Raw genomic sequence first — 24,677 nt, 5'->3', positions numbered from 1 at the left:
CCCAACAATTATTGTAATTTTTTTTTTTTTGTTATGAGGGAGGTTTACGATTCAGTACAAAAATGGAAATAACAAAGGTAAATAAAATGACACAAAAGTCTTACTGTGATGATCGAATCCATAACCTCATGGGTCTAGAAGCGACTCGTAGAATTGCATCAAATCTCCTTTCTCGTGAATTATTGTAAATTTGACTTTAACTTCAAGTGGTTGAAATGTCAGATAGCCTGCCTCCTATTAGGCTTGAACTTTCATTTGGCTTATATTCCTATCTAATTATATGATTCTGGTTTTGGTCTGCAAGTGGAATCAGTGATAGAAAAAAAGAAGCAAGAATAAGAGTCGTGGTTTCTTTTTCTTTTATCGTGTAATTCACTAAACGCATCGTGAAAATTAAGATTTGTTCTCGTATAACACTCGAAGACATTGTTGCAACGACCTCGATCGTCATCGAGAGCAAGTGATACTATCACAAACTGTACCGACTTATCACGAACTCTTCGTACACAAATACTTGGTATCAATGTTCAAGCTTAAAAGTTACCGACTCTTAAAAGGCGCAGACAGGAGACACTTGTAACTACAAACATTATACACCAATGAGATTCATCAAATTCGTCAAGTGATAATGGTTTTACATCAGAGAAGAAAGAGATCCTATACATACAGTACATACATATATACCATTTTTGGCAATTCCTATGAAGGAGCTATGTACTGTTGTGTCGGCGACATACATTAGAGAACTGCAGATGGATAGGATACAATACAATACAAAGCCAGCAGTAAACTCTCTTTCTTCCTTCCTTCAAAGGGAATTCATTTCCAGCATGTGACTCCTGCTCCTGAGCAGCGCCTCCACCGCATTGCCATACACCCCACCCCCGAAAGCCTCCATCGCCAAATCGGCATCCTCCACGTTATCGCCGCACTCTCCGTGGGACCCGCTCGGTCTCACGACCACCAGCGTGGCTCCCTCCAGGCACACCCCCGGACCAATCTCCGCCATCTTCAGGTGCCTCATTCTCATCCTCACGCTTGGCACCATGGGCGCGGTCCTGCTGCCCTCAAGGGCTCCTGACTCGGCAACGGCCTGCCTGCACTCCTCGATGCCGCGGGCGTCCATTGTGACCTCGCCCTCGCCCTCCCTGTCCCTCACCACGAGCCTCACCAAGTTCCCGTGCTGCCCCACTACCTCCCTCGCCACGTAGGCATGACGTGCGGACGCGGTGATCAGAGCACTTATCACCCACGCCACCCTCTCCCTCAAACCCTCCGTGAAGCCGCCGCCCCCTTCCCCGCTGAATCCCAGGATCACGCAGCTCTTCAGACTCGCCCCAAACGCGGCCTTGTATCTGTTTTATGACAACAATGAAAAGTGATTAATTTATGCTACAAATCAGAAAATGGTGATCTTGCAACGGGGTTCAGTTTGGAGGAATCGAATCGAACAGCACCTGACGACAGTGCCCTTCTCGAGCCTCAGGTCACCGGCGGGGAGCTCAATGTCGAGCTCCCGAATGCGGTCGAAGCCCCGGAGTATCCGCGCGGGGCTATTGGGGGCGGAGTCGTTGTCGCTGCTGGGGAGAGCGAAGGCTTTAGGGGAGAGGAAGGTGGAGAGGAGGGACTTGAAGAGGGTCTTGAGGAAGGAGAGGAGGAGGAGCGAGTCGAGGTCGGATTCCGAGACGACCCGGTCGACGCGGAGAAGGAGGGAGTCGGACTGGGGCACGAGGGAGCTGAACCGCCGCGAGACTGCGCGGCACCGGGCTAGCGTTTTGACGTCGGAGACGGAGTTGAAGATTTGGAGGATGAGCGGGTCGGGGATCCAATCGAAGTAATCCATTTCTTTATTTTCTGGGGAGCTCTGAAGTTCGGTGCGGAGAGAAAAGAAAGAAGGAAGACGAAGACGAAGACCAAAGCGTTTGGGTTTGGGCTTTTATTAATGAGCTGAGGTTAAAAGGATTTTAGGGAGGGTTTGACCGTTGACTGGAAGGCAGTTATGGGCCCTCACACTCCCGCCCTCGAATAAATGCTTCCCGTTGAAATTTTCACCCTCACGACTCCGTACCTACACGATGCTTACTCATATTGCTCATGGGCATGGACATACCTCCATTTTTATCCAAACTATATAATTTTTATTGCATTTCGATATTGAACCCGTCGAATTAAGAATCTTCCTCGAGTAAACCGAACTCATCGGATTTCTGCATTTGCCTACTTATTTAGATAAATTACATTTATAAAAAGAAAATGACGATGATGAATCACTTCTCACTTAATGTGCGTTTATTTCAATTTAATTTTACTGAAAATTAAGTGTTGAAATTTTTTTTTGTTTAAAAAATAAGTGCTTATTTAATTAAGTTGATCTTGTTTGGTGGGTTAAGTACGAAAATTTTCAAGTTATTTGAAATGTTATTTCACTTGATTACCCAATATTTTTATCTTTTTTATTTTGACCCAAGTCTTTGACTTTTTATTTATTTCCAAAATTTTTAAAAAGAACGAAATTAAAAAACAGACACGGTGTTTCAAATCGAAGGAAGAGGGGACGCTAGTGGTGCCGTCGCCGGCCACCACATCCACAGAGGAGGTCATTGGTGACCTACTATAGGTAGGTAGTGGCCGGGAAGAGAGAGAGGGAGGGAAATCGGGCTGGGTAGGCTCTGATCCTGGCTGCGCTGCTAGCACCAACACCCCCCACCCCCCCCCCCCCCCCCCCCCCCCCCCCCCCTCTCTTCTGCTACTGTTTCAAAATTGAAATGGAATGTTTTGCAAATTACATTAAGTTGAGGGTTACTGCTACTAATATTAAAAATTGACCCTTCAACTATACGAATTAAGTCACAAATAGGTATGTTCAGCAAAAAAAATCACAAATAAGTGGAAATTTTCTAATTAATTGATTCAGTATTATTTATAGCATTTTTTACTTAAGTCAACTTATTTGTATTTACCAAACAAGTTGAACCAAATTAAATGCTGAAAATTTGATTTTTCAGCACTTAATTTTGATTATCAAACAAGCCCGTAGTTTGTTATTGGGACTCATGAGATTGTGTATAGATATATAATTTTGATAAATATTCGAAGAGCAGAGGTGTAAGTGGAAATAGCAAAGCTCCCTTCACTATTCCTTTTAAATCAGTATCTAAATATTACTATGTTGATGGATGTGATTATTGTTAATTGTAAGATAATAATTGATTTATTTTGGCTTATATAGAAGATTTATGTATCTAACACAATGAAAAATAAATCTCAATAGTTAATAAAGGGGTATAAATAGTCCAATCACGAGATTTGAATATAGAATATCTTAATTGTCATGTGAGAATATACAACATTGCGTTACACTCTCTTTTCTTTGTAATATTCAAATTTGTAAATTTCGTTTGTTGGAATTTTGTTCATTTTGTTGGTACTTAATTATCTTTTTGTGGATAGAACGGGAGAAGACTGATGCATGAGCGTCACAGTGGGCCAGGATCTTCCCTAGTCAAAGGCCCACTTGCGTAAGAGTTTGGTATTAAAATAATTTAAGATTAGGAAAGTGACAAGTTCTTAATTTGTCATTATTCTTTTTATTTCCAAATAATTATTGTTTTCTGTTGCGAGTATAAGCCTGCCTGCCAGCCAGCCAGCCAGCTGAGAGATCATGATCCTATCCTGATTTTAAAATATTATAGCAATGATCGAATAATTAATAGAGCCAGCCAACGTTTTGTTAATATTAATTCAAGATAAAATTGGCTCATCTGGGATTTTGCAACATATTTTAGTTTATGTACATCCTTATATACGGGTTGCTCTTCCAAAATGTATAGGAAAATCGGGAATGTGGTATAAATAATAGTTGCTTTATTTTCTTAGACTCAAAATACAAAAATTCCATGGAAGGAGTTAGTCCGGTTTGTGAAAAGGGCATCCGTCACAATGCAATTTTAATCTTAGAGGAAGAGTTCATAAATTTGTGTTTCTTCACGAAATCTAATGAGGACACCAGAGCATGCATAATGAGGATGCTATAATTTGTAATAATTGATGGAGTTGGTCGAATAATTCTTTTCAACTGTATACATATGGGGTATGATGATTAATTCTTGAAGGTGTCATGGGCTTTGTCTTCACCCCCCCCCCCCCCCCCCCCCCCCCCCCCCCCCCCCCCCCCCCCCCCCAAAACACAATAAATTGATTTATTAGGTTATTACGGAGCTAGCTAGCTAGCTAATGATATACTATTATGAAGAGAATGTCCCCTGGAAAAAGAAAAAAAAAGATTAATTTCCCTTTGGGGGTAAGAATCCAACACTAGTTTTAAAAACAAGATTATGTATGGCTAAATGTCCATTTTAATTTATATGGGTTTGGTATTTTCTGGTTACAAGACAAAGTTTGAAGAGTGAATGACTTTGGTCCTACTTTGGGAAGTTCTTTGCGTCATATGTTTTACCAAAACATAATATTTCTGCCCCTTAATGATTTTGAAAGGACCAAAATTCAGTTTTGTTCCACCAAATTAATCCGCTTCTAGAGAAGGGCAAAATATTTCCACATAATTAGAAATTGTTGAAGCAATTTGGTATGTAAGCACTTACCAATATCCAGGACCAAAACGAAGTCGAGCAGGGAAATAATAACACCTCATGATTTTATGAGAAGGAAGAAAGAAGATTTTTATTCTTTTTGATAATCATGAATTTTTAAAAGTTATTATGGTAATAATTGGTGTTTCGTAATTTTCTTCCCATTATTCGCGCCTATTGTTGTTGTCATCATTTAATTATTATTCGACAAATATAAAAAATTAGCAAGGAACGAACAAATAGAGATTATGTAACCACCTTATTAAGAATGCATGATTTGACTAATATTTATTGAAAATAAAATCACATTTGCTTAAAAATATAACGAATTAAATGTAGATAAAAGAGAATTAGAGGGTGTATGTAATTGATGTCATCTCCTATTATAACTTGATCGAGACATTACATCTTTCTTTGACTTGCTAAGCACCCCCCGAAGATTGTCCACGTTTGAACAGGATCAATCTTATCTAATTAATGCTTCCTTGGATGGTAAGATTTGTAATACATATAAACTTGCGAAGCAAATTATTGTTCTTTTATTTTTTTTGTATTTATTATGCTATGATTTAGCAAAATAAAAATGGGAAAGTGAGGAGAGTTAGGGAATTTTGGAAGATAGAGCTCAATGATGACAATGACTCGTGAATAACAAACTTCAAGAGGGATCCTTGATGGCATTAGGTGTCTCGAGTATTAATAATGGGGATAATAATATCAGGAGAAAATAATTATTCCCCATTTGAAATTATATATTGCTACTAATCACACGTGATATGATAGTGTCCTTGTGATGAATGTAATGATAATCAAATGAACGCGGCAATTAAAATGGCTAAAAGAGTCAAGTTATCAATTCGGGTGAGATCTTAATCTTATTGATTGAAAGGATTCACTAGGTCGCTAGTTATGGTAAGAGAGTTACTATTTGCCCCATGAGGCCAAGCTGCACGTTTATGTCGAGTCTATCCTTGGAATGCCCTTGACCTGGTCTAGTGGTCCTAGTCTCTCAATCTTCGATGATTATCACGTCAAATTCACTAATGAATGATTTTCGATTACATAAAACTCGATACTGCCGGCCTCTAAACTATCTGCTTGGGTTGAATTTTCATGAACACCATAGGAACATATTATGGAATGTGGGCTCGAGAATCATGTGGATGCGGCCTCTAATACCGCCAAAGGCCCATCTGTACATTGCCCATCCACATATCTATAGTCATGTCATATCATAGAAAGTCATGCACGTCAGTCCCTTTATTATTTTCTAGTTAAATTATTTCTTTTTTTTATCTCAATGATTTTCCGGACAGTTGTATTTCATTTGTTGCTTGTCTGCGATGGAACCCCTTATCTATCTTCGCAACCGGACACATAGTAAATCCATCAGTCTTAGGTCCCCGATGTACTCTGGAGAGGCCTTCGCCATGTCATGGTCCGTCCCTATATTATAATAGCATATGATATGTCATTTCTTAATCTTTACTATTGGTGAAACTCTTTTATACTTCATTTTTTACATGACAGAACTCAGTTCAAAGATTTAAAATGTGTACAAATCTCGATTGTAAAATGGGACACACGACCAACAAAATTTTAAGCGTAATTAACCGGTGATTAGTCCAATTTTCCATTGCTAGGAGATGAACTAGTGGATACTTTTTCTACCTACCTCAAATAGAAATAGTGCGATAAGTAAGGCCACAGCAATCATTTGTGACCGTTAAAACTCTTTCAAATGGCCAAAGTGAAACTCACTCTAATAATAGCCTCACTGATTACAAACCTCTCTTTCAATCAAGAACTAATCAACTGCCTCATCCAGATATTTTCCTCCCGGCATTTTGTTGGTGTAACTTAATGACGCCGCTGCCGCTGCGGTCGCCGCCTCTGCCGCCACTGTCTCATGAAAGCTGCTACATCGTCCCACGGTAAATTTCCCTCCGCATCGCTCCTCCACCGCTCCCCATCTCCCCATGGCGGAGCGGGCCACCGTCCCCCCTGCTGATATTCCCTACGATCCCGACCCTGACTGCGCCTCAGGCCCAGATTCCGCCTTTGGCCCACCTCCTGAGCCCGCCCACGAAGTTGCAGCCCATGGCTCCTTCCCCTCCGGCACGTACGTCGTCCAGGTCCCCAAGGACCAGATTTACCGGATCCCGCCGTCCTATAATGCACGCATTGCCGAACTGCACAAGAAGCGCCCGCCTTCAAACAGCAAGAGGTCGGGCTGCTGCAAGTGCTTCCTCTGCCTCTTCCTGGTCATCGTCATCGTCCTGATCGCGATGGGCATCATTATCGGCATCTCCACACTTTTTGCCAAGCCCAAGAACCCGGTTTTCCAAGTGGATCGCCTGGTTTTCAGGAACTCGACAGGATCGCGTGAATACGACCTCAAGTTAGACGCGCATAACCCGAATTCCCGAACTGGGATTTTGTACAAAGAAGGGGGTGTAGCCTCATTACATTTCAAGAACAATGATATAGCTGATGGAAAATACCCATCCCTACACCAGGGGAAGAAGAACACAGCTGCTGTCCTAATGGTGCTTAAAGGATCAAACTCACGGCTGCCTGAAGAAATTAAGGAAAGCTTCAAGAGTGGGAACACAAAGGTTCATGTCTCATTTCTGCTGAACATTAGTGTCCCCGCCAGGATGAAATTTGGGTTTTTTAGCGAGCGGACTTCGGACGTCGCCGTTACCTGCAAGTTTACAGTAGATACATTAGCACGAGGCAGTCGAGTACTTTCCCAGAGCTGCCACACAACCCGGCATCGCCACTGAAAATTGTATCATAGGACACAAACATGTTGAATTAAAGTTTAAGTTTAAGGATCTGATGGGGCCTGATAGACTGTATTGGAATTGTATAGCATGTCCAATAACGTAACTTCTCTAATTTCTACGATCTTTTGTCCCGGATTCCACTAATTATATGGCGGCGTTCTTTAGCCGACTTTCGCGAGCTCTTAAAGCCGAATTTTGTAGGTTCTAGCTTCTTCTTTATGACATTGTACACAACTATATTCATTCAGATCAAGCTGTACATTTAACATATAAACATTTTGATTTGCAATATTGTTAATATATATTTTCCAATAGAAATGCCCCTTTTTTATGACTATGACTGCCTTGCTCTTGGGGTAGAATACTGAACCAGCCCAATAACTCTGGGCCGTGATGGTCTGAGTGGCTCTCTATAACTGAACCTGTCTAATTGAACTGGATATCAATATGAAAAATCAGTCCATTACAGATCAGTCCTAGTTTGCGTCTCAGTCCAAGGCCGAGTCGTCCCCGACCTAGTATAGTCTTGGAGCTGAGAGAAATGATACGGATCCCCAATGTTCTATGTGTACCTCTTTCCCACCTCTGAGACTTCAGCTTAGTGTTGCGGGGTGGCCAGTGGCAGTAGTGGTGGTCCTTGCATTGCCTAGCCGAGGTGTGGTTAGTGCGGAACTCGGAATTCACAGTTGCGTTTATAAATTTATAATTTTGGATGGTGTTGTTCCTCCTAAGGGTAGTAAATGCACCATCATTCTTGCACGAAATGTTCTCATCTAATCATTTTAAATATTTATAAGTAATCATAAAGTCCTTACTTAGAAAGATAAAATAGAGTGGATTGTAGTTGGTTGGGTGTCCTAGGGGAAGTGCCCCCTTTTCGACCAATAATTGTTCCGTTCAGGATACAATCTCTCTCGGTTTTGACAGCACATCAATCATGAATTATTGAAATCTAAGCGTAGAAAAAGGCCACAAAGTTTAAAAGAAAGCTTAGCTAGCTTATTGGCTAGCAAGCTAGTGGGGAGCTTCTTTTTTCTTTTCTTTTTTTTCTCTCTATATATTTTCACTTTGTATCGACATCAATGAATTATCACGGGACATATGGAGTGCGACTAAGTGATAACCCGAAAGAGGGAAAGAGTTGGGATCGATGACTACGTAATGAATAACATTCTCATGTAGTGATTTAGATCTTGAGATTGATCATAGTATGAATTTTTACGAGACGTTTGTATGCACGAGTTAATCAATGGCATCTCAACTCAAGTATCGCGAGATCTTGCTTCGCTGTTTTAGTACTTGTGAGTGGAGTCCAACTCTTCATTCAACAAAAACAAACTGAGCCCTTTCACCCTCAATCATATAGATATGTATGTGTAGTGGGTTTCACTTTCACCACCTAACGTCTCTGTAAATAGAATGAGATACATAATTAATTAATTATCCATAAATCAATTTGATTGGAAAATATATATAATCCATGGGCCCCATTGATCATAAATGAAAACAAAGTACGAGATTCCTGAATTAGCTTAGCTTCAGGATCCATGGATCCAATTTTATCGGGGACAGTTGGCCTAGCTAGCTGCTTCCTACACACACACATACATATTTATGCGTAATTTGTATCTGGGAATTTCCAATCATGTTTCGTCAAAAGATCTTTCATAAATCTGACAACTGGAACCAGTTTAGTAACATATGCATGCATCACGTCGTGTGGGGAATTTTCCTCTGAAACTTTAAAACGTGTTTGGTTGCTCTTTGGCATTCATTATTTCGGTACAAACATTTGAGTGAGCACCATCTAATTGCACAAACAACTACACACTATGCACGACCCTAATCAAGTAAACCGGTTTAATTTCCAAGTATATGGATATATATAAGTGTACACACGCATATATGATATTAGTTTTCCGTTGGATCCTCCAAGTTCGACATGCATATATACATACTAAAGCTTGCATCCGTGTCACGCGTAGTCGATAAATTAATCAAAATTATGTCAAAATTTTTTCAAGAAAAAAAGAAAGTTATAATAAAATGAGAAAAAAATAAAAGCAATTGGAAGGTGAGGTTCTAATAGAAGTAACGAAAGAGGAAATGAGAGGAATATGGGAAGCGGGATACATGGCGTAAGAAGAGGAGAGGAGAGGAGAGGAGAGGAGAGGAGAGGAGAGGGGAGAAAGTTGTGCACAGTTACAATTTTGTCCCCATATTTATTTATTTTTTTAACAATATAGTTAGAGTTTTTAAGGACAATTTAGTTAAAATCACTGCAAAATAACTCTTAAGGGGATACCAAAGATTTTCTTTCAATATATATATGTAAGTAGTATAGATACATGTATTATACTTAATTACCAAAAAAAGATATATGTATTATGCATATGCTCTCACATATAATACATCAAACCTAGCAAGAATCATGCCCTCTTAATTCTATTACACAAATTGCCTTTTCCTTAAGTTAATGATCGATCCGTGTAATTTTATTCTTGTCTGACAATATGTGTAATCATGAAGAAGATTAATGCAGCTTGATGGTTTAACAGGTCTAAACTAAAGTGAGATCGAAATATCACGTACTTAATTTGATCACCTGCCCCTCCTTTTCTTTTTTTTTTTTTTTTCTTTTAACAATAGTTGAAGTAGGACATATTAAATTGGTGGGGGTGGGAGGTGTGTGGGGGTTTTAAGAAGTCAATTTATTTGGTTATCTTTGATATGACATATTAATCAAAGCCTTTGGGTACAAAATCTAATCCTACGAGGTGAAACATTAACATAAGATAATTAAAGAGAAAGATGGCCAAATTTTGTTTGTGACTTTCTTAGTTCAATGCAAATTATGGATCGGTAGAAGATAAATTGTCAATAGAAGTTATCCATTGCCAAGATGAAATTACAATTGCGACTCAACCGACATGTGCATGAGTTCACATAATCATATATTCACAATTGCGGTATTATCGTTGATATATTTCTCTCATCATCCTTAACCTATATCACTGCAAAAAGAACATATACATATGTATATGCATTTATGTATGTTGAAAAGGCAGCCTTGCTTTGTTCGTCCCAAAACTTTTTTCCACGGGGTCAACATCGGATTTAATTTCTTCTAGTGCAGGTACTATATGCTTGCTCGGATTGAATTGCGCTTCCATTCAACTAACCGCCGCAAGAAGTCCATAACCTAGAAAAATTGGTCGGAAAAAATTGGTTAGGTCAATGTAAAATGACAATCAAGTAAACCAAGTAAATAAGCACTAAAAATATATTCGTAAACTATACATGCATATATACCTCGGATGGTTCTTGCAGAGAATAAGAAGCCCTTGTTTCCTTTGGAACTTTCGAGACGACAATCCCTAGACCTTGTCCTCTATCCTTCAATAACTAGGTCAATTTCCGACAACTCGAGTTAGTAAAGTACAAACACCTCAGAAAAAAGTAGAATTGGAGGTCTTGAAGGAAAAGTCGATCAATACCTTGAATGCATCTTCATCCGTCCGATCATCTCCAATGTAGACCGGCAAAACATCGTCGGAATTGGCATATCCTGGATATATGATCATTCAAACAGTTTAGTATGTGGTACATATTTTAGAGAATTAATCTTTATTAACGTAAACAATTTCATGCATGGCGCAACTTAATTGAGGAAATTTCTTTAATGCGGAAAACGCTGTCGAAATTTTCCGCCGGTTTGTAATATATAGGCTGCAGAAAAAGAAGAATATGTATGTGTGTACATAAACACGTGCTTTGTTACTGATAGTCTTTTAGCAAATATTATATTCGACAAATAAATATATATATATATATATATATGCTTTATTAAGTGTATAAGCTATTTTAAGTTGTAAAATTCACCTAATGAATTCAGCAAAAACTCGAGGGCCTTGCCTTTGTCCCATTTGATGGCTGGTCGAATCTCTAACACCTGTTTTCAAAACCCATATGATCTCATTAATCTAATTACTCATAGAATTATCAATTACTGTACATTAATGAAAATCACATTGCAATATTTAATTCGTATCGTCATTATTTATTTTTAAAATTACAAGGGAGGAAATAAAGATATGGAAAAGAAAATATTGAGTCATAATATGCATTATAAATGGGAGGACATTTACCTTTCTCCCATGTGTGAGCTTGAGTTTTGGGTACTCCTTTAGCACTATTCGAACTTGCTCAGCTAAATCAACCCATTTCTAATAAAAATTAAAGAAAAAAAGAAACCCAAGTGTCAGCAAAATAAAATAAGCGAGCGAAATGCCAATGGCTTTTAACATTTGTCGAATTATATTATTTTCATTATAAGAAATAATTTGCAAGATAAAAACTTTATATATATATATATATAATTCTTTTAGAAATATTGCGCATATATGGAGGATATATATGATTCTTTTTTCTTTTGATGATATTCATACCTTTTCATCAACACAGCGGAAGTGCACCGACAAACAAAATTTGTTGGTCTCAACTTTTGCTCCGGGGATAGATTTTGTCCTCTCCAACAGGATTTTGTAAACCTGTAGGAGTCAAAATATGCTAAATTGATCATTTATGCTTGTTCAATATCTAATTACTTTCAATTTTCACACAACACTCTTATATTACACATATATGAAAAGGGTGTCAATTGTCCAATGAAGAAAGAGATATATACAAATTTACCGAAGAAAAAAAAAAGATATATATTCAAACCTCATCAATCATTGGCAGAAATTCACTTGCAGGTTGAAATAGCACCGATTTACCACCCTAAAAAAAATATAGCAGCACCACTATAATAATTAATTACTTAAATTTAGTAAGTAAAGAAAATATATTCCTACAGAAAAAAAGAAAAAAGAAAAAATATATATACACTTTAATCGAGTGTCACGAAGAGAAATATTACTAACTTACATGTCATGTCGTTTGGTAAAATTAAGAAAATTTATATATAGAAACAGTTTGGCTTATATATGTTTGTACATTGTTTTATTCAGCAAAAAAAATAAAAATGTTTGTACATTGTTACCTTTTGCTCTTTGCGGCTTCTAGAAGGCCCTCTAATGTCCATCCCATGACTGCCTGCATAAATTAGTCCTCCCAGCCGCACAAAGCCGTAAACCTGCTTAAAATAAAACATCAACTATAAGCATCATTGGGTCAGATTGTTACTGTGCCGTGTGATCGAGTTAATCGTGTTTCACAATATCCGGCCGGGCTTAACTTTGCAATAATGTACGTGGAGTATCATATGCTTTCACTGCAGGAAGTCTACTTTATTGTCCCCACGGACCGATCAAAGTCCGTTAGAGAGAAAGGTCTTTTTCCATGCAGGAATTCGATAGTTTAGTAATTTCAAGGAATTAATGTACGTACGTACCTTGTCTCTGCATCTGCCACTAACAATGGCTGTAGGGAAATGTCTAGCTGTCTCCTTGACAGCTTCTCTCATCTGATCAAAGTACCGTAACCAAACCATGTAAATATATTAGCTAGGGTATTGTACTTCCTTCAAATCCAAATGACGGTATGTGTTACTGGGACCAACCTCGTCGGACATGAAAGCTTGGTCTGGGTCTTGGACTATCGGCGAGAGCGTCCCGTCATAGTCCAAGAACATGACTACCTGTTTCCCTTTGGAGGCGCTTGCAATCTGCTCAAACATTCCCAGAGCTGACGGATGACGGACCTGCCATCGAAGCTTTTGAGTCTATTGAAAGATGGGGAGCCATGCTTGACTATCGCTGATATACATGTGCTGCCTTGATGAAATACATTTTCAGTTCCGAAAAAGAAGTTCGTTCGAGAGACTCACCATCCATGAATTATGCTGCTCAGCCTCGAAGAGGGAGGCTGCGGGCCGGACACGTGTCGGGGAGGAAGCCCTCATCGAGGCGACCCACGTAGCGATCTTCCCCGGCTCTGTCGTCTCACTCTTCAGTAGCTTCCTTCTCGATGACGACGAGATCTCGATGCAGCTTTCAGCTGCTGCGAGAAGCTCCAAGGAAATGGCCAGCTGCCCGATTCCCAACTTGGCATCGGATATCATGACACTCTGCTTCGTCATTTTGTTCTGCTTGCAGGATAAGAGAACGGAGAAGAAAAAAACAGAGGAAGCTCAGAGCTTCTGTGTTTTAATGGCGATGGAGAGCTTAAGATGGATGAGGAAATTGCACGCGCTGCGCACTTTGCTTATTTCTCAGGGAGACAGATGTTCGTCGATTTTATAGCACTCTTCTCCTCTCAATCAATTGTCTCTCAGGCCACTAAAAGACGAAACGACCAACTTTTGCCTTTTTTTAAAAAAAAGAAAAGATTATTGTATTTTTCTAATTAAAATTTGGTTTGCTTTTTAAGGCCAAAATGCTTCCTTCGGGGCCAATGGGGCAGGTGTCCGAGAAGAAGCTACCCTAACTTCTTTATCAAACATCAAAACAAGAACTACTGCAAAGCATTATTACTTGCTGATTGGAGCAATAATTCTCTGGTCGTTGTGCTAAAACAAGGGTTAACGATCTCACATCGGATTCATGTCTTTTTTCATAAAGAACTTTCATTAATTATATTCAAAATTACGTAGCTTCATAATAATAATCATTTATTTTTTTGGCATGTATCTTGATATTCGAAAACCCAATAAATTTCGAATAACTCAGTTCAAGTCGGATCAATCTATTAAAAGGATAAAGTTCTCACACCATGGATTTTCTCCATTCACAAAACTAATAGTCATTTATTTGATCGGTTTTGTTATGCAATATAACTTAATTTGCTTTCATACAAGGAATTTTCCGTCCTTTCATATGGTCCCAGAAGTTGCATGCAGCCGATGTCACGTCTCGATATATTCTTGGGAGAAATGGCACTTACTGCTTAATATTGTTCGAGTTATAGGATGCCCCGATAGCTAATGTTTGCCGTGTGTAGCTGGTTTGATTTCATAAAGGGATCCCATTCTGTCAAGCTTTTTAGTATTTTAAGGCATGCATGGGCTAGCTATAGCTGGTGGAGGACCTCGACAGAGGTATTGGTTCACACCCATAAATGATACACACAATACGGTTCTCCTCTCAATATGCTACGGGCTGGTCTAAGGCTTTAACCAGTATGAACGACAAAAGGAAAATAGTAGTATGAACTGAATTTTCTATAAAAATCTAAATAAATGAGTACACGTAACCCTACATGTGAGAATCTCTTGATTCCAGAATAATGACATGTCACTGCACTACGATAAAATTTTATATGTAACAGTTATATGCAATGAAATTCACGTGGCAAAATTATAACCCTCTAGGGTATCACAAATTGCTATTTTAAGGAGAGTTTTGACCGGAGAATTGTTATTTGGAAAAAAATTTGATGTCTTGTGGTGTCACTAATCATTATATGAGCATCAAATTGTCCTAACCAATAAATAATTTCAGTGAATTTCAACTCTTAAAATGCGATAAAAATCCACCCACTAAAGTGCAGTTTGAACTTTGAACCATCTAAACCACAATTCAGAAACATCGTGATGGTCCGCCCTAAAATTTATATATATGGAAAACTGTCGCATTTGTGAAATTAATTATAAATAGTAGACTCGGTGGAGACAAATTATTTAGTCTTTGGTGAAGGTGGGGAGAGATATAAAAGAAAGTTCCATGGAGAAAAGTGTGCAAAGGAAATGTGAAAATGATTTTGCGCAAAGGAAATTTCAAATGCTAGCTAGCTAGCTTTTAATTTTGTGTCGGAATTAATAAGCTGTGATTTCTTTCTTTTTTTTTTAATTATTAGTCATCAACTTCCGCGAAATTGCATTGAAAATTACTTTGTTGCTTTAGTTGTTAATTCCCATTTGAATACGCTGCGGCCTGTTGGTAGTTGCAATGGCAAACATTAAAGTGCTCCAGCAAAGCTGTTTTTGAAGCATATTAAGTCCATGGGTCTTCTATGACTCCCCCCAAAAAAAAAAAGTAGTTTTGAGATCATCATTTTCTCATCGTTTAATTTACGCGAAAATTAACGATTACAAAAATATCTATAGCAGCTTGTAGGGAATGGAGCGATATCGTTTTTTCCATCGAGCGTATAATAATGGATCTAAAAGCCAGCGGATCTCTCAAATTAACGGTCCCGAGCACGGCATTGCTCCGGAAGAAGAAATTATTAATTAAGCACGTGTACATGAACATAGTATGTGGCTGAACCCTATTCTTTAATTTAATTTAGACCTTGCTGCCGAGCATCAGACGACAAAAAAGGTTTTTAATTGAAAGGCGTTAAGGCAAATGAATTCGGCCAATCAAAAAGGTATCCTTTCACGCAGCCCCTTGTAATGCTTAGGGAAACCGGGAGCCCTAAACCTAACTTTCACGTCGTTTTGGAGCAAAACCAGCAGCGTTTCCGTTTGAATTGTTAAACTAATTTTAGAATCATAATTTTGATTTTAACTCAACACACTACACAACAAAAATACACGTTTCCCAAGTCAAATTTATAATACTATCTCATTTGTCTTTTTCCACAATCAAAATCAAAATCAAAATCATAATTCTAAAATCACACTAACAATTCAAACGCAGCCTAAGAAATTGATGTTCCCTTCCATTTTATTTTCCATGTTCTATCTTTCAAGTAACAACAATGTTTTAGAAATATAAAGTTTTGGATGCGCAAACGAAGCTCCTACGGACGCATGATTATTGACTATTAATGATGTTTCTCAATGAGGAAAGAGTTTTGGTACAGTGACACAAGACGATAACTTGGAACCAAGAGATTCTGAGTTCAATCTTCACCACTAGAGCTTATGTGTCCATTTATTTTGCTCTACTTCCTATATTTATATTAGGACTATGGAACTCTTTTATAATCGAAAAAGAAAATGTCTCTCTAGACTATTTTCTTTGCCCTTTTTTTTCGATGAGTATCTTTGTCCAATTAATATAGCTAGCTCGATCGCCATTTGCTTTTTTGTAAATTTCTTAGTAATTTAACTATAGCTAGCTTGGTCGCCATTTTTTTGTTTTTATTTGTAAATTTCTCAGTAATTGCCTAACTAACGTTCAAAGTTCTCCTAAACATATGAGGGAGTTTGTCACGCCTCGCGAATCCCATATCGTTTTGTAAGGAGGAGATATGGGATTTATATATAAGGCCCAATGATCTCATTACCAACTAGCACTTTTGAGTAATGGTCCAACAAGTACGTTACAAGATCCTTGCATATATGTTGATCAGTTTCTAAGAAAAGATGACACAATTTCCATATATTTGCCTTCATTATATATGTATATGTGCGCTTGCTTGCTTTTTATATGAATATAATTGCAAGTGTGCCTTAAAAAAAAAAAAGAGGTGTTTGGTTTTCTGCGAAGACGAAATTTCGAGTCTGAACTGCTTACTTGACTTTGTCTTGGGCATTGTCTTGTAATGATGAGACCCTTTTTCCAATCCGTGAAGAACAAATTAACCGAACTTTCTTGGGCACTTACATTTTGTCTAATACGTCATGCATGATCATCCTGAGTCTCTTTCTTCAAAGCATCATTTGATCCTATTTATATTACGTGTGCATACATTTCTGTTTTACGAACATTCATTTAGGTCGCTATATATATTTATATATAGTTGGTCTATATAATCCATATTAAGGTGAGATTTTGGCGGCATATTATGATCGAATAAACCTTGCGTTTCACACGAGAAGGGTTAGACCGGATCCTCAGTTGATAACTGATTGTTTCTTTTTAAAAAAAAAATTGGGATAAATTGATTGGTTTATTCATTAAAAAAGGAATTGATTGATTTACCTTATGCATATTTGATTTGATATATTTTTTAAGAAAATAATAACAACTATATATTTGTCAAGTCAAAGTCGGTGGTCAAGCATGCATGCAAGTAGTAGATTCAACGAAATTGCATGCACAAGCTTTAGGAAGGTCCCTTCATTTTATTCCATTTTAAAGCTGGAGAAGTTGAACGATTGTCAAAAAGGAAACGAGAGTTAGGCAAACTAAAGTAGAGGAAAAACATTTAAATAAGAGAAGAGATTAATTTATGAGCCTTTTCCAGATGAAAATGGAGTCACCTTCTTAGCGAGAAATGTTCATCATTTGTCTGCCTTTCGCACGATAAACATCGCTTACGGTCTGCACGGAGTTACATGCATGAGCTAAAATCACAGTCTCCACTGAGCCCAAAAGTCGGTTCTATGATCCAAAGCATCTACCTAATATGGACTGTTCATAGGTTAGGCGTAATGGCGTATGCGATGTTGAAGTTATGATGTGCAATATGCTTTTGTTGATAATGCATAAAATGCGGAATATTTATTTGCAATGCCAATATTTTTTATTTATCAAAAAAATAATGTATAGGTATAGACGCACACGTATAATTTGCTCACTTTTACAAATTATTCCCTTCTTTCCACTTGGGTTATGTGAAATTTTGACCGATGCCCACGATGATTGAAAATTGGAACAACTATACGGGGAGTTTTATGCTATATTTTCTCGACTGATGTGCTGCGGAAAATTTTATTATTTTGCTCTTTTTAATTAATACTTCTTGATTTCATTTTTGACCGTCTCCGTCCCAAACCCCACGCGTGGTAGGGCCACGAAATGAGGTGTCGTGGTCGATGAATAATTGTAAATATGCGACCTAAAAGTTAGGTGATGATTTGTAGATCTGTGGGTTTTTATGCCCAAAGACTTTTTGGATGCCTTGCTTAATTATTAGGTATGTGGTTTGGCCTAGAAACATATGCTTGTGTTTGGTTTTTGAGTTGGAATCCCAACTCCCAACTCAGCTCTACTCAATTTTTTGAAATAAGAAAAGATAAAAAAGTAATTATTACAAGTGCTGAGAAATATATGAATGGATGCGAATATATATATATATATATATAGATACGAAAGTATATGAAGAATTTATTATTAAAATAATTATTATAAAAATGGTTAGAAAAAAAATATGAGTGATAAATTATTATTATTAAATGGTAGAAAAAATAAAACAATAATGATTATAATGTTAAATTTAGGAAAAAATGGAGTTGAATTGGGTAGAATATAATTTGTATTTAAAAAAAATGCAATTTCCTCTCGTTTTATTATTTTCCTGATTTCATGTGTTAAAAACAAATCCCTATATTGAAGAGGATATATTGTAGTTGATTAAGAGGTATCTGATTTGATACTGATGATGGAACTATTTGTACTCTATATTAGCTATTAGGAATATTTTTATTTCATTATACTAAATTTATGGACATCCCTTGTAATCGAAAAAAAAAAAAAACGAACTCAATGTTTTTGGCTTTTACAATAAATTTATGCATATTTTTGTGCTTTCAAGATAAATAAACTGTATCTAATCTATTTAAAAATTCAGCATGCTTCTTTAAAAGATATACGAACAATTTGATTGTTCTGTCAATTGCCATGCTGGATCATTACATGAATTATTCATTATATATATATATATATATATATATATATAGATATGTGTATATGAAGTTGACAACAAACTAATAAATAGGTGCAAAGCAGTAAATTCATTACTAATTCATATGTTAATATACTATATATTAATTAAAAGACAATAATTAATATTATATTATAATTAATAATAATCAATAAATATATATATATATATAAACTTGACTACATAAAAATAAATAGGGTAAAAAAGGTAAATATTATAATATTATAAGGTTAGAAAGGTCATCTGATATCTCTCTATATACGTGTATAAATATAAACTTGACTTCCAACATAATAAATATGGGAAAATAGTAAAAGTCTTAATTAGTCTATCTATATAATGTATAAACTTGACTCGCAGCATAATAAATATGGGTAAAATAGTAAAACAAATCTTATTAATTCATATATTAATATATTATAAATAAATTATATGATAACAATTCATTATTATGAGTAATAATGATATAAGAAAATGGTCAAAGAAGAAGGATTTTAATCACTTATTATTATTTGTAAAAAAATATCTGTAATTTAAATGTTAAAATAAAATTTTCTATAACTATGTGACATCAGAATTTTTATTAATTATTATGAATGTAATAACTTTTTTAAGCAAAGGAAACACTTAAAATGAATATGACTTGGGTAATGACCACCATAGAGGTAATTATTCATTTAAATTTCAAGAGAAAAGATAAATTTAGATAAAGTATTTAAATTTATTCAAATTCACGAACACTTAATATATAATAAAATGTATAAGTGAGAAAAATTCATCATGGAATATAGAAGTTTAAAAGTTTAAATTTGTAATTATTATTTTTTCACCAAATAAAATTTAGGATTTTGACTGAATAGAATTTTAAAATTATTTTATAAGAAATTTCTTTGATGAGTGAAATGATGAATATGCACAAACTTCTCTCATGGTTCTCAAAGTAAATATTTATCATTGTAATATAAAATTTACCATGTCCAAATTTGTAGGATAGAAAAACGGATTGTAATGTAATACAAATCCCACAATCCATATCATACTTAATTTCCTATTATTAAATTTTCTAAACAAAATCCGTACAATACACGGGCTCAACAACCTAGTATATATATAAAGTTGACAACACACTACTAAATAGGGGTGAAATAGTAAATCCATTTTTAATTCATATGTTAATATACTATATAGAAAATAAAAGATAATAACTAATATTATCATTAATAATAATATATGAATATAAAGAAATATTTAAAGAAGAGAATATTTCTAATTTCGATCATTTATCGTCATTTCATCAATAACTAAATATATACATAAATAAGAAAATAAAGAATCATTTATAAATATAAAGTTAAAATCAATTTAAATTTTTTTTAAGAATTATATCTAATCTTATAAAAGCTCAATTAAGTAAAATTTTCATTCAAGTGATTGGGTCATTTTATCTTAAAGTTTATTCAAATCTATAAAAATTAATATATGAAATATCAATTATAACAAAGACAAGCAAATAATGAAATTTAAATGTTTTGATTTGCTATAAGATTATTATTCTTTTATCAAATAAAACTAACGATATATATTTTTCTATTACAAGTATGAATTTCCCACATTAAAGTTTGTATAATACAAAAAAAAAAGTTTACATGTTATTGTTTTTATAATAATCTCTTCTTTACAAAATTCGTGCAACGCAGGTTCCGGTAAATTAGTGTGCATTGAAAGACAGGTTAGGCGGGCCTATCTCGAATTTCTTATTGAGAACTTTGACCTGTAATTTTTTTTTAAAAGAAAAGGTCTTAAAAAAAGAGGTTATAATTTCAAACTCTTTTTCATAAGATATCCATTAAGGTTTTCCCATTCTTAAACTCACGGGGATCCCTTAAGAAGGAAGCTGAGATAGCTGATATATTTTTAGGATAATCTAAATCATATATGACAAAATAGGTGCGGGTGCATAGTAGGAAATGATTTTTATCTGAAATCGAGAGATTTTTTATTTGACAATAAGATCTCATTTTGCTTGAATTTTTTTTATTAAAGAATATTAAGATATCATATTTCTTACTTGAGTAAAATGCACTTTGCACCCTGACCTTTGGATCTAGTGGTAAAGTGCCTCCCGACCTTTCAAATTTTGTACTAAACCACCCGAGCTATTTAGAAAGAAGCAAAGTACCCTTCCGATCACTTGTCCAATCATTTTTCCGGCAAAGATTTACTTTAATATGTTTTAGTAATTTCATATTTTAAAAAGATGATTTCAATTATTAAAAACTTCGAAAGTTGAAAAGAAAAGCAGCCCAAAAGATCGTAGGGAGAGAAGGGTGGAATCATTCTGATGAGAAGGAGATTGTGTTGGTTTCTTCTGGTGTTTGTGTTAGAGGGGATGAGAGAAGAACACAGTTAATAATCAGGACAGTTGCCCAAGCTTTGTCTTGTGAATTGCTCCACAGACCTCAAATTCCTGAATGAGAAATTCGAATAAGTTACACCTGGTAACCCCAAGGGGAAATATTAGATTTGTTAATCAAGACAATGCACATATAAAAAGAGAGGATGGAGAATAATAAACCCATTGGAATCCTTCCGAAATCGGTAGAGATTAATCCCACCAGAATCCTTCCATAGAATTTGAATAAGCTCCGTCTTTCGGTCTCTTTGATCACAACTTCCATCACATACGGATTCCTCAATGATGGATGCTAACCGAAAATCGATAAGAAATCTGGCTGGATCCACTGCCAGCAGGCCAGTGAGATTTGAGGAGAAGACAGTGTCTTTATGTTCTTTCCCTTTTTTTTTAATTTGAAATTTTAATAATTCAAATTATTTTTTTTAATTTGAAATTAAACAATAATAAATTAAATGTTGGCCGAAAAAGTGATCGGAGAAGTGATTGGTGATGCACTTTACTTCTTTCTAAATAGCCCGTGTGGTATAGTGCAAAATTTAAAAGGTCATGAGGCACTCTGCCACTAGGTTCAAAGGTTAGGATGTGAAGTGCATTTTACTCTTCTTACTTTCTTATCCTTTGCTAATCAAGTTGCCTTTTTCTCGCGTCTAGTATGAAATTGATCGACTTATATCTGAGGCTCTAGTTGATTCTTTTTTGCACCGGTGCCATAGGGCCAGGTTCAAATGAAAAAGTGATATATGCTAATATAATGCCGAAAGCGTGCAAGAGAGAACAATTTTGCATCATTTAAGCTAACTGATACGCATATGAGATAAAGTTTTATTTTTATTTTTATTTTTGGGTAGGAACATACGAGATAAAGTTGTCCATGTATAATTCTAGTACCTGGGAATTTCCTTGTTCTTTTTGGGATATTATATTCTATCAGAATTGTCAAAGATTTAATAAAATCAAAATCTGAGTCCAATTAATTGGCCCTCTAGATTTTGCCCGCTTGAAGATTTTCCCTTCAATGATTTAATATATTAATTTACCTGGAAAAGAATGTTGACATGCTAATTTGGGGAAAAAAATTTTATATAATAATTTGAATGGAACCGTAATAAAGTGCATAATACTTGTATATGCAAAAATATAGTCCATTCCATCCTCTTTTCTATATCTTTCATATTAAATCTGATCTTAATGATTTGAAAGCAGCCAATTAATGGCTTAATGATTTATTAGCCCTTTTTCTCGGTGATTATACTACGTGTTCAAGAATTTAGTGCAGAAGAATCCCTTAGCAACATATTGCGCATAATTGAAGAAACAAGCTATATATATTTGCGTATCGATTGTGATTTTATTTCACTGATGTCCCATTTTATCTAGTTCTTTTTAACACGTCGGGCATAGGTACCTCACAAGAGAATAATTTCGTTTCATACTTGAAAGAATAAGGATCAAATTATTAAAATTATTGATTTGACCTGCAGGAAAGACTGATCAAAAAATTGAAATTCATCATGGATAAACTGAATTAAGACATAGAAACGCATTTAATCACATAAAAAATTTTCTTTGATGATAATTCTTCTATTATATGCAGTATAGCCTAAATGGTCTTATTCCAATACTCACATGAAATACTATGGAAACTATACATACATACGTACGTATATAATGTAATTGTGCTTGAAGGATTATATAGAGCAATACTCGAAGCAGAGAGACCTGCAGAAGAAAAAAAAAGAACAATGGGGAAGATATATTGTAACGGTGGTGTGTTTATGCTCATATGGTGCAAAGAGGAGTCAACTGAATAAGAATCGATGAAAGCAATCGAGACATCCCTTCGCTTAATAAAGATAATATATGATATCGTTGAAAAGTGATATATTCCGTCAAGTATTGAAAATTTTCACGTGATTATATATAGAAGAATTCGATTCTAAGATGGTAGTCCGCATCTTATTAGTCCTCTTGTGCGATCTCGCACAAATCGTCTATCTTCTGATGATCAATCAATAATCCCCAAAGAATACTGCATAGTATTTTTCCATATAACATGTTGATGCGGCCGATTCATTGGGAACCAACTGAAAAAACTGCCGAAAGATTTCGATAAAAATTAATAAAAGTTATTTAAAAAAAATATCCATGGAATGGAAGAGAAAAACAGACGCTGCTTCATGTTCTAGAGGAGGGTCCAACGGACATCTCTTTTGCTGTGATGGGACATCTCAATCTCACATATTGCCATGGCAAAAGGGTCCATTCATGGTGAGTGGGACCCATAATATCATGGCCATATAGTGCTTATTACACTCATTCGCCACCACTAAGCCCACTTCCGCTTATTATCTATCTTAATGTAGATGTATATATATACTACTTTGATCCTCTTTTCAAGATTTTCTCTCCCTTTTCTATCTCTTATAGAGCATATATAATGTAAGGTTTAATATTGGCTTTAATGGGCCATCATGAGAGCTTAAAAAGGTGGTTATTGAAAGGTGGGAGTGGGATGTTGTTAATTCAATATATGTACTTGGAGCAAACACACTTATCTTGGTGGTGGTTCACTGATTAGATTTTTAGCTTCGATTGGGTGGCGACTTGGAGCATTAGACCAGAAAACTTAAATTATCGATTGGTTTTCTTGCCCGGAGACTTCTTTTCACATGATATGATTTCGATACATTCTACTATTGATCAAGTTCCTAGTGTGCAGTTGTGGACCTCTATACACGTATATACATATATTAAGCTACCTTTTTAAAAAATAATATATATATATATATTAAGCTAGTATTGCTCCGTATATATATATGTGTGTATATATACGTATGCATATATACTCAGTATATGCACATTCAACAACCGACCAAGGTCCCGCCATGATTTATAACAGTTCTTAATTTAGAGTTAAACTTCACTTTCTCTATCACCGGAGCAGAAATTATTAATTGACGAAGACCACAGATATTGGGCAATTAAATAAAAAAAAATTGTGCTTAGTTTGGAACTTATTTGATAGGTGGACTGACGAGATTTCCGAATCAACAAAGCAAACGAGAGATTAGGATATAATGATTTAATTAATAAGGAGATAGAAGATCATTCGAGGATTAAATTGTAAAAAGTATGAAGTGAAATAAAGATTCCTACGTATATATTAGTATATGCGATATATGGCCAAACTTACATTATTGTTTCTTGATCATACACGCTAATAAATCCTCGTTCCTCCACTCACCCCGGAATCTTGGTTAGCACTAGCTACTCAGTTTTCTATATATTCATTGGGAAATTTAAGCATGAAGCTTGGTATATTATAGACGTATATATGCAGTTGCAAGAGTATGCCGACGGAGTCATCAATTCCAACCTATA

The 24,677-nt window shown here is 35.7% G+C and overlaps 3 protein-coding genes across 5 annotated transcripts; 1 reads left to right on the top strand and 2 right to left on the bottom strand.

Annotated features, from left to right (window-relative positions):
* Positions 1 to 574: 574 nt before the first annotated feature.
* Positions 575 to 1,926, bottom strand: LOC116202897 (F-box protein At1g22220-like). Its single transcript, XM_031534534.1, has 2 exons — positions 1,458 to 1,926; positions 575 to 1,355 (listed from the first exon to the last, which is right to left on the bottom strand). Exons 1-2 carry the CDS (start codon positions 1,841 to 1,843, stop codon positions 809 to 811), a joined length of 933 nt encoding a protein of 310 aa, XP_031390394.1. The 5' UTR covers positions 1,844 to 1,926; the 3' UTR covers positions 575 to 808.
* Positions 1,927 to 6,366: 4,440 nt separating this feature from the next.
* On the top strand, positions 6,367 to 7,647 carry LOC116203081 (NDR1/HIN1-like protein 13). Its single transcript, XM_031534747.1, has one exon. The coding sequence runs from the start codon at positions 6,569 to 6,571 to the stop codon at positions 7,376 to 7,378; it is 810 nt and encodes a 269-aa protein (XP_031390607.1). The 5' UTR covers positions 6,367 to 6,568; the 3' UTR covers positions 7,379 to 7,647.
* A 2,599-nt stretch (positions 7,648 to 10,246) lies between these two features.
* On the bottom strand, positions 10,247 to 13,582 carry LOC116202804 (probable trehalose-phosphate phosphatase D). Of its 3 annotated transcripts, none has more exons than XM_031534415.1 (11): positions 13,212 to 13,582; positions 12,945 to 13,085; positions 12,777 to 12,848; positions 12,426 to 12,518; positions 12,107 to 12,163; positions 11,830 to 11,931; positions 11,530 to 11,607; positions 11,264 to 11,333; positions 10,879 to 10,949; positions 10,694 to 10,786; positions 10,247 to 10,583 (listed from the first exon to the last, which is right to left on the bottom strand). In XM_031534415.1, the coding sequence occupies exons 1-11, from the start codon at positions 13,461 to 13,463 to the stop codon at positions 10,521 to 10,523; spliced, it is 1,092 nt and encodes a 363-aa protein (XP_031390275.1). In that variant the 5' UTR covers positions 13,464 to 13,582; the 3' UTR covers positions 10,247 to 10,520. The 3 variants fall into 3 exon arrangements, with proteins under 3 accessions (XP_031390275.1, XP_031390276.1, XP_031390277.1); XM_031534416.1 differs by having other exon boundaries at positions 10,694 to 10,777; XM_031534417.1 differs by lacking the exon at positions 12,107 to 12,163.
* Positions 13,583 to 24,677: the final 11,095 nt, after the last annotated feature.

This window comes from Punica granatum, chromosome 4 (genome assembly GCF_007655135.1).
Source record: "Punica granatum isolate Tunisia-2019 chromosome 4, ASM765513v2, whole genome shotgun sequence".
Lineage (NCBI taxonomy): Eukaryota > Viridiplantae > Streptophyta > Magnoliopsida > Myrtales > Lythraceae > Punica > Punica granatum.
Note: the sequence above shows the minus strand (reverse complement) of the source record. Positions and strands in the feature narration are given on the sequence as shown.

Excerpts from the sequence above, each read along its gene's own strand:
- LOC116202897 (XM_031534534.1), bottom strand. The coding sequence starts at position 1,843 with ATGGATTACTTCGATTGGATCCCCGACCCGCTCATCCTCCAAATCTTC. Across the intron at positions 1,356-1,457 it reads GAGAAGGGCACTGTCGTCAG|ATACAAGGCCGCGTTTGGGG; the intron begins GTGCTGTTCGAT and ends GTCATAAAACAG.
- LOC116203081 (XM_031534747.1), top strand. The coding sequence starts at position 6,569 with ATGGCGGAGCGGGCCACCGTCCCCCCTGCTGATATTCCCTACGATCCC.
- LOC116202804 (XM_031534415.1), bottom strand. The coding sequence starts at position 13,463 with ATGACGAAGCAGAGTGTCATGATATCCGATGCCAAGTTGGGAATCGGG. Across the intron at positions 12,849-12,944 it reads AAGCTTTCATGTCCGACGAG|ATGAGAGAAGCTGTCAAGGA; the intron begins GTTGGTCCCAGT and ends TACTTTGATCAG. Across the intron at positions 12,519-12,776 it reads GTGGCAGATGCAGAGACAAG|GTTTACGGCTTTGTGCGGCT; the intron begins GTACGTACGTAC and ends TATTTTAAGCAG.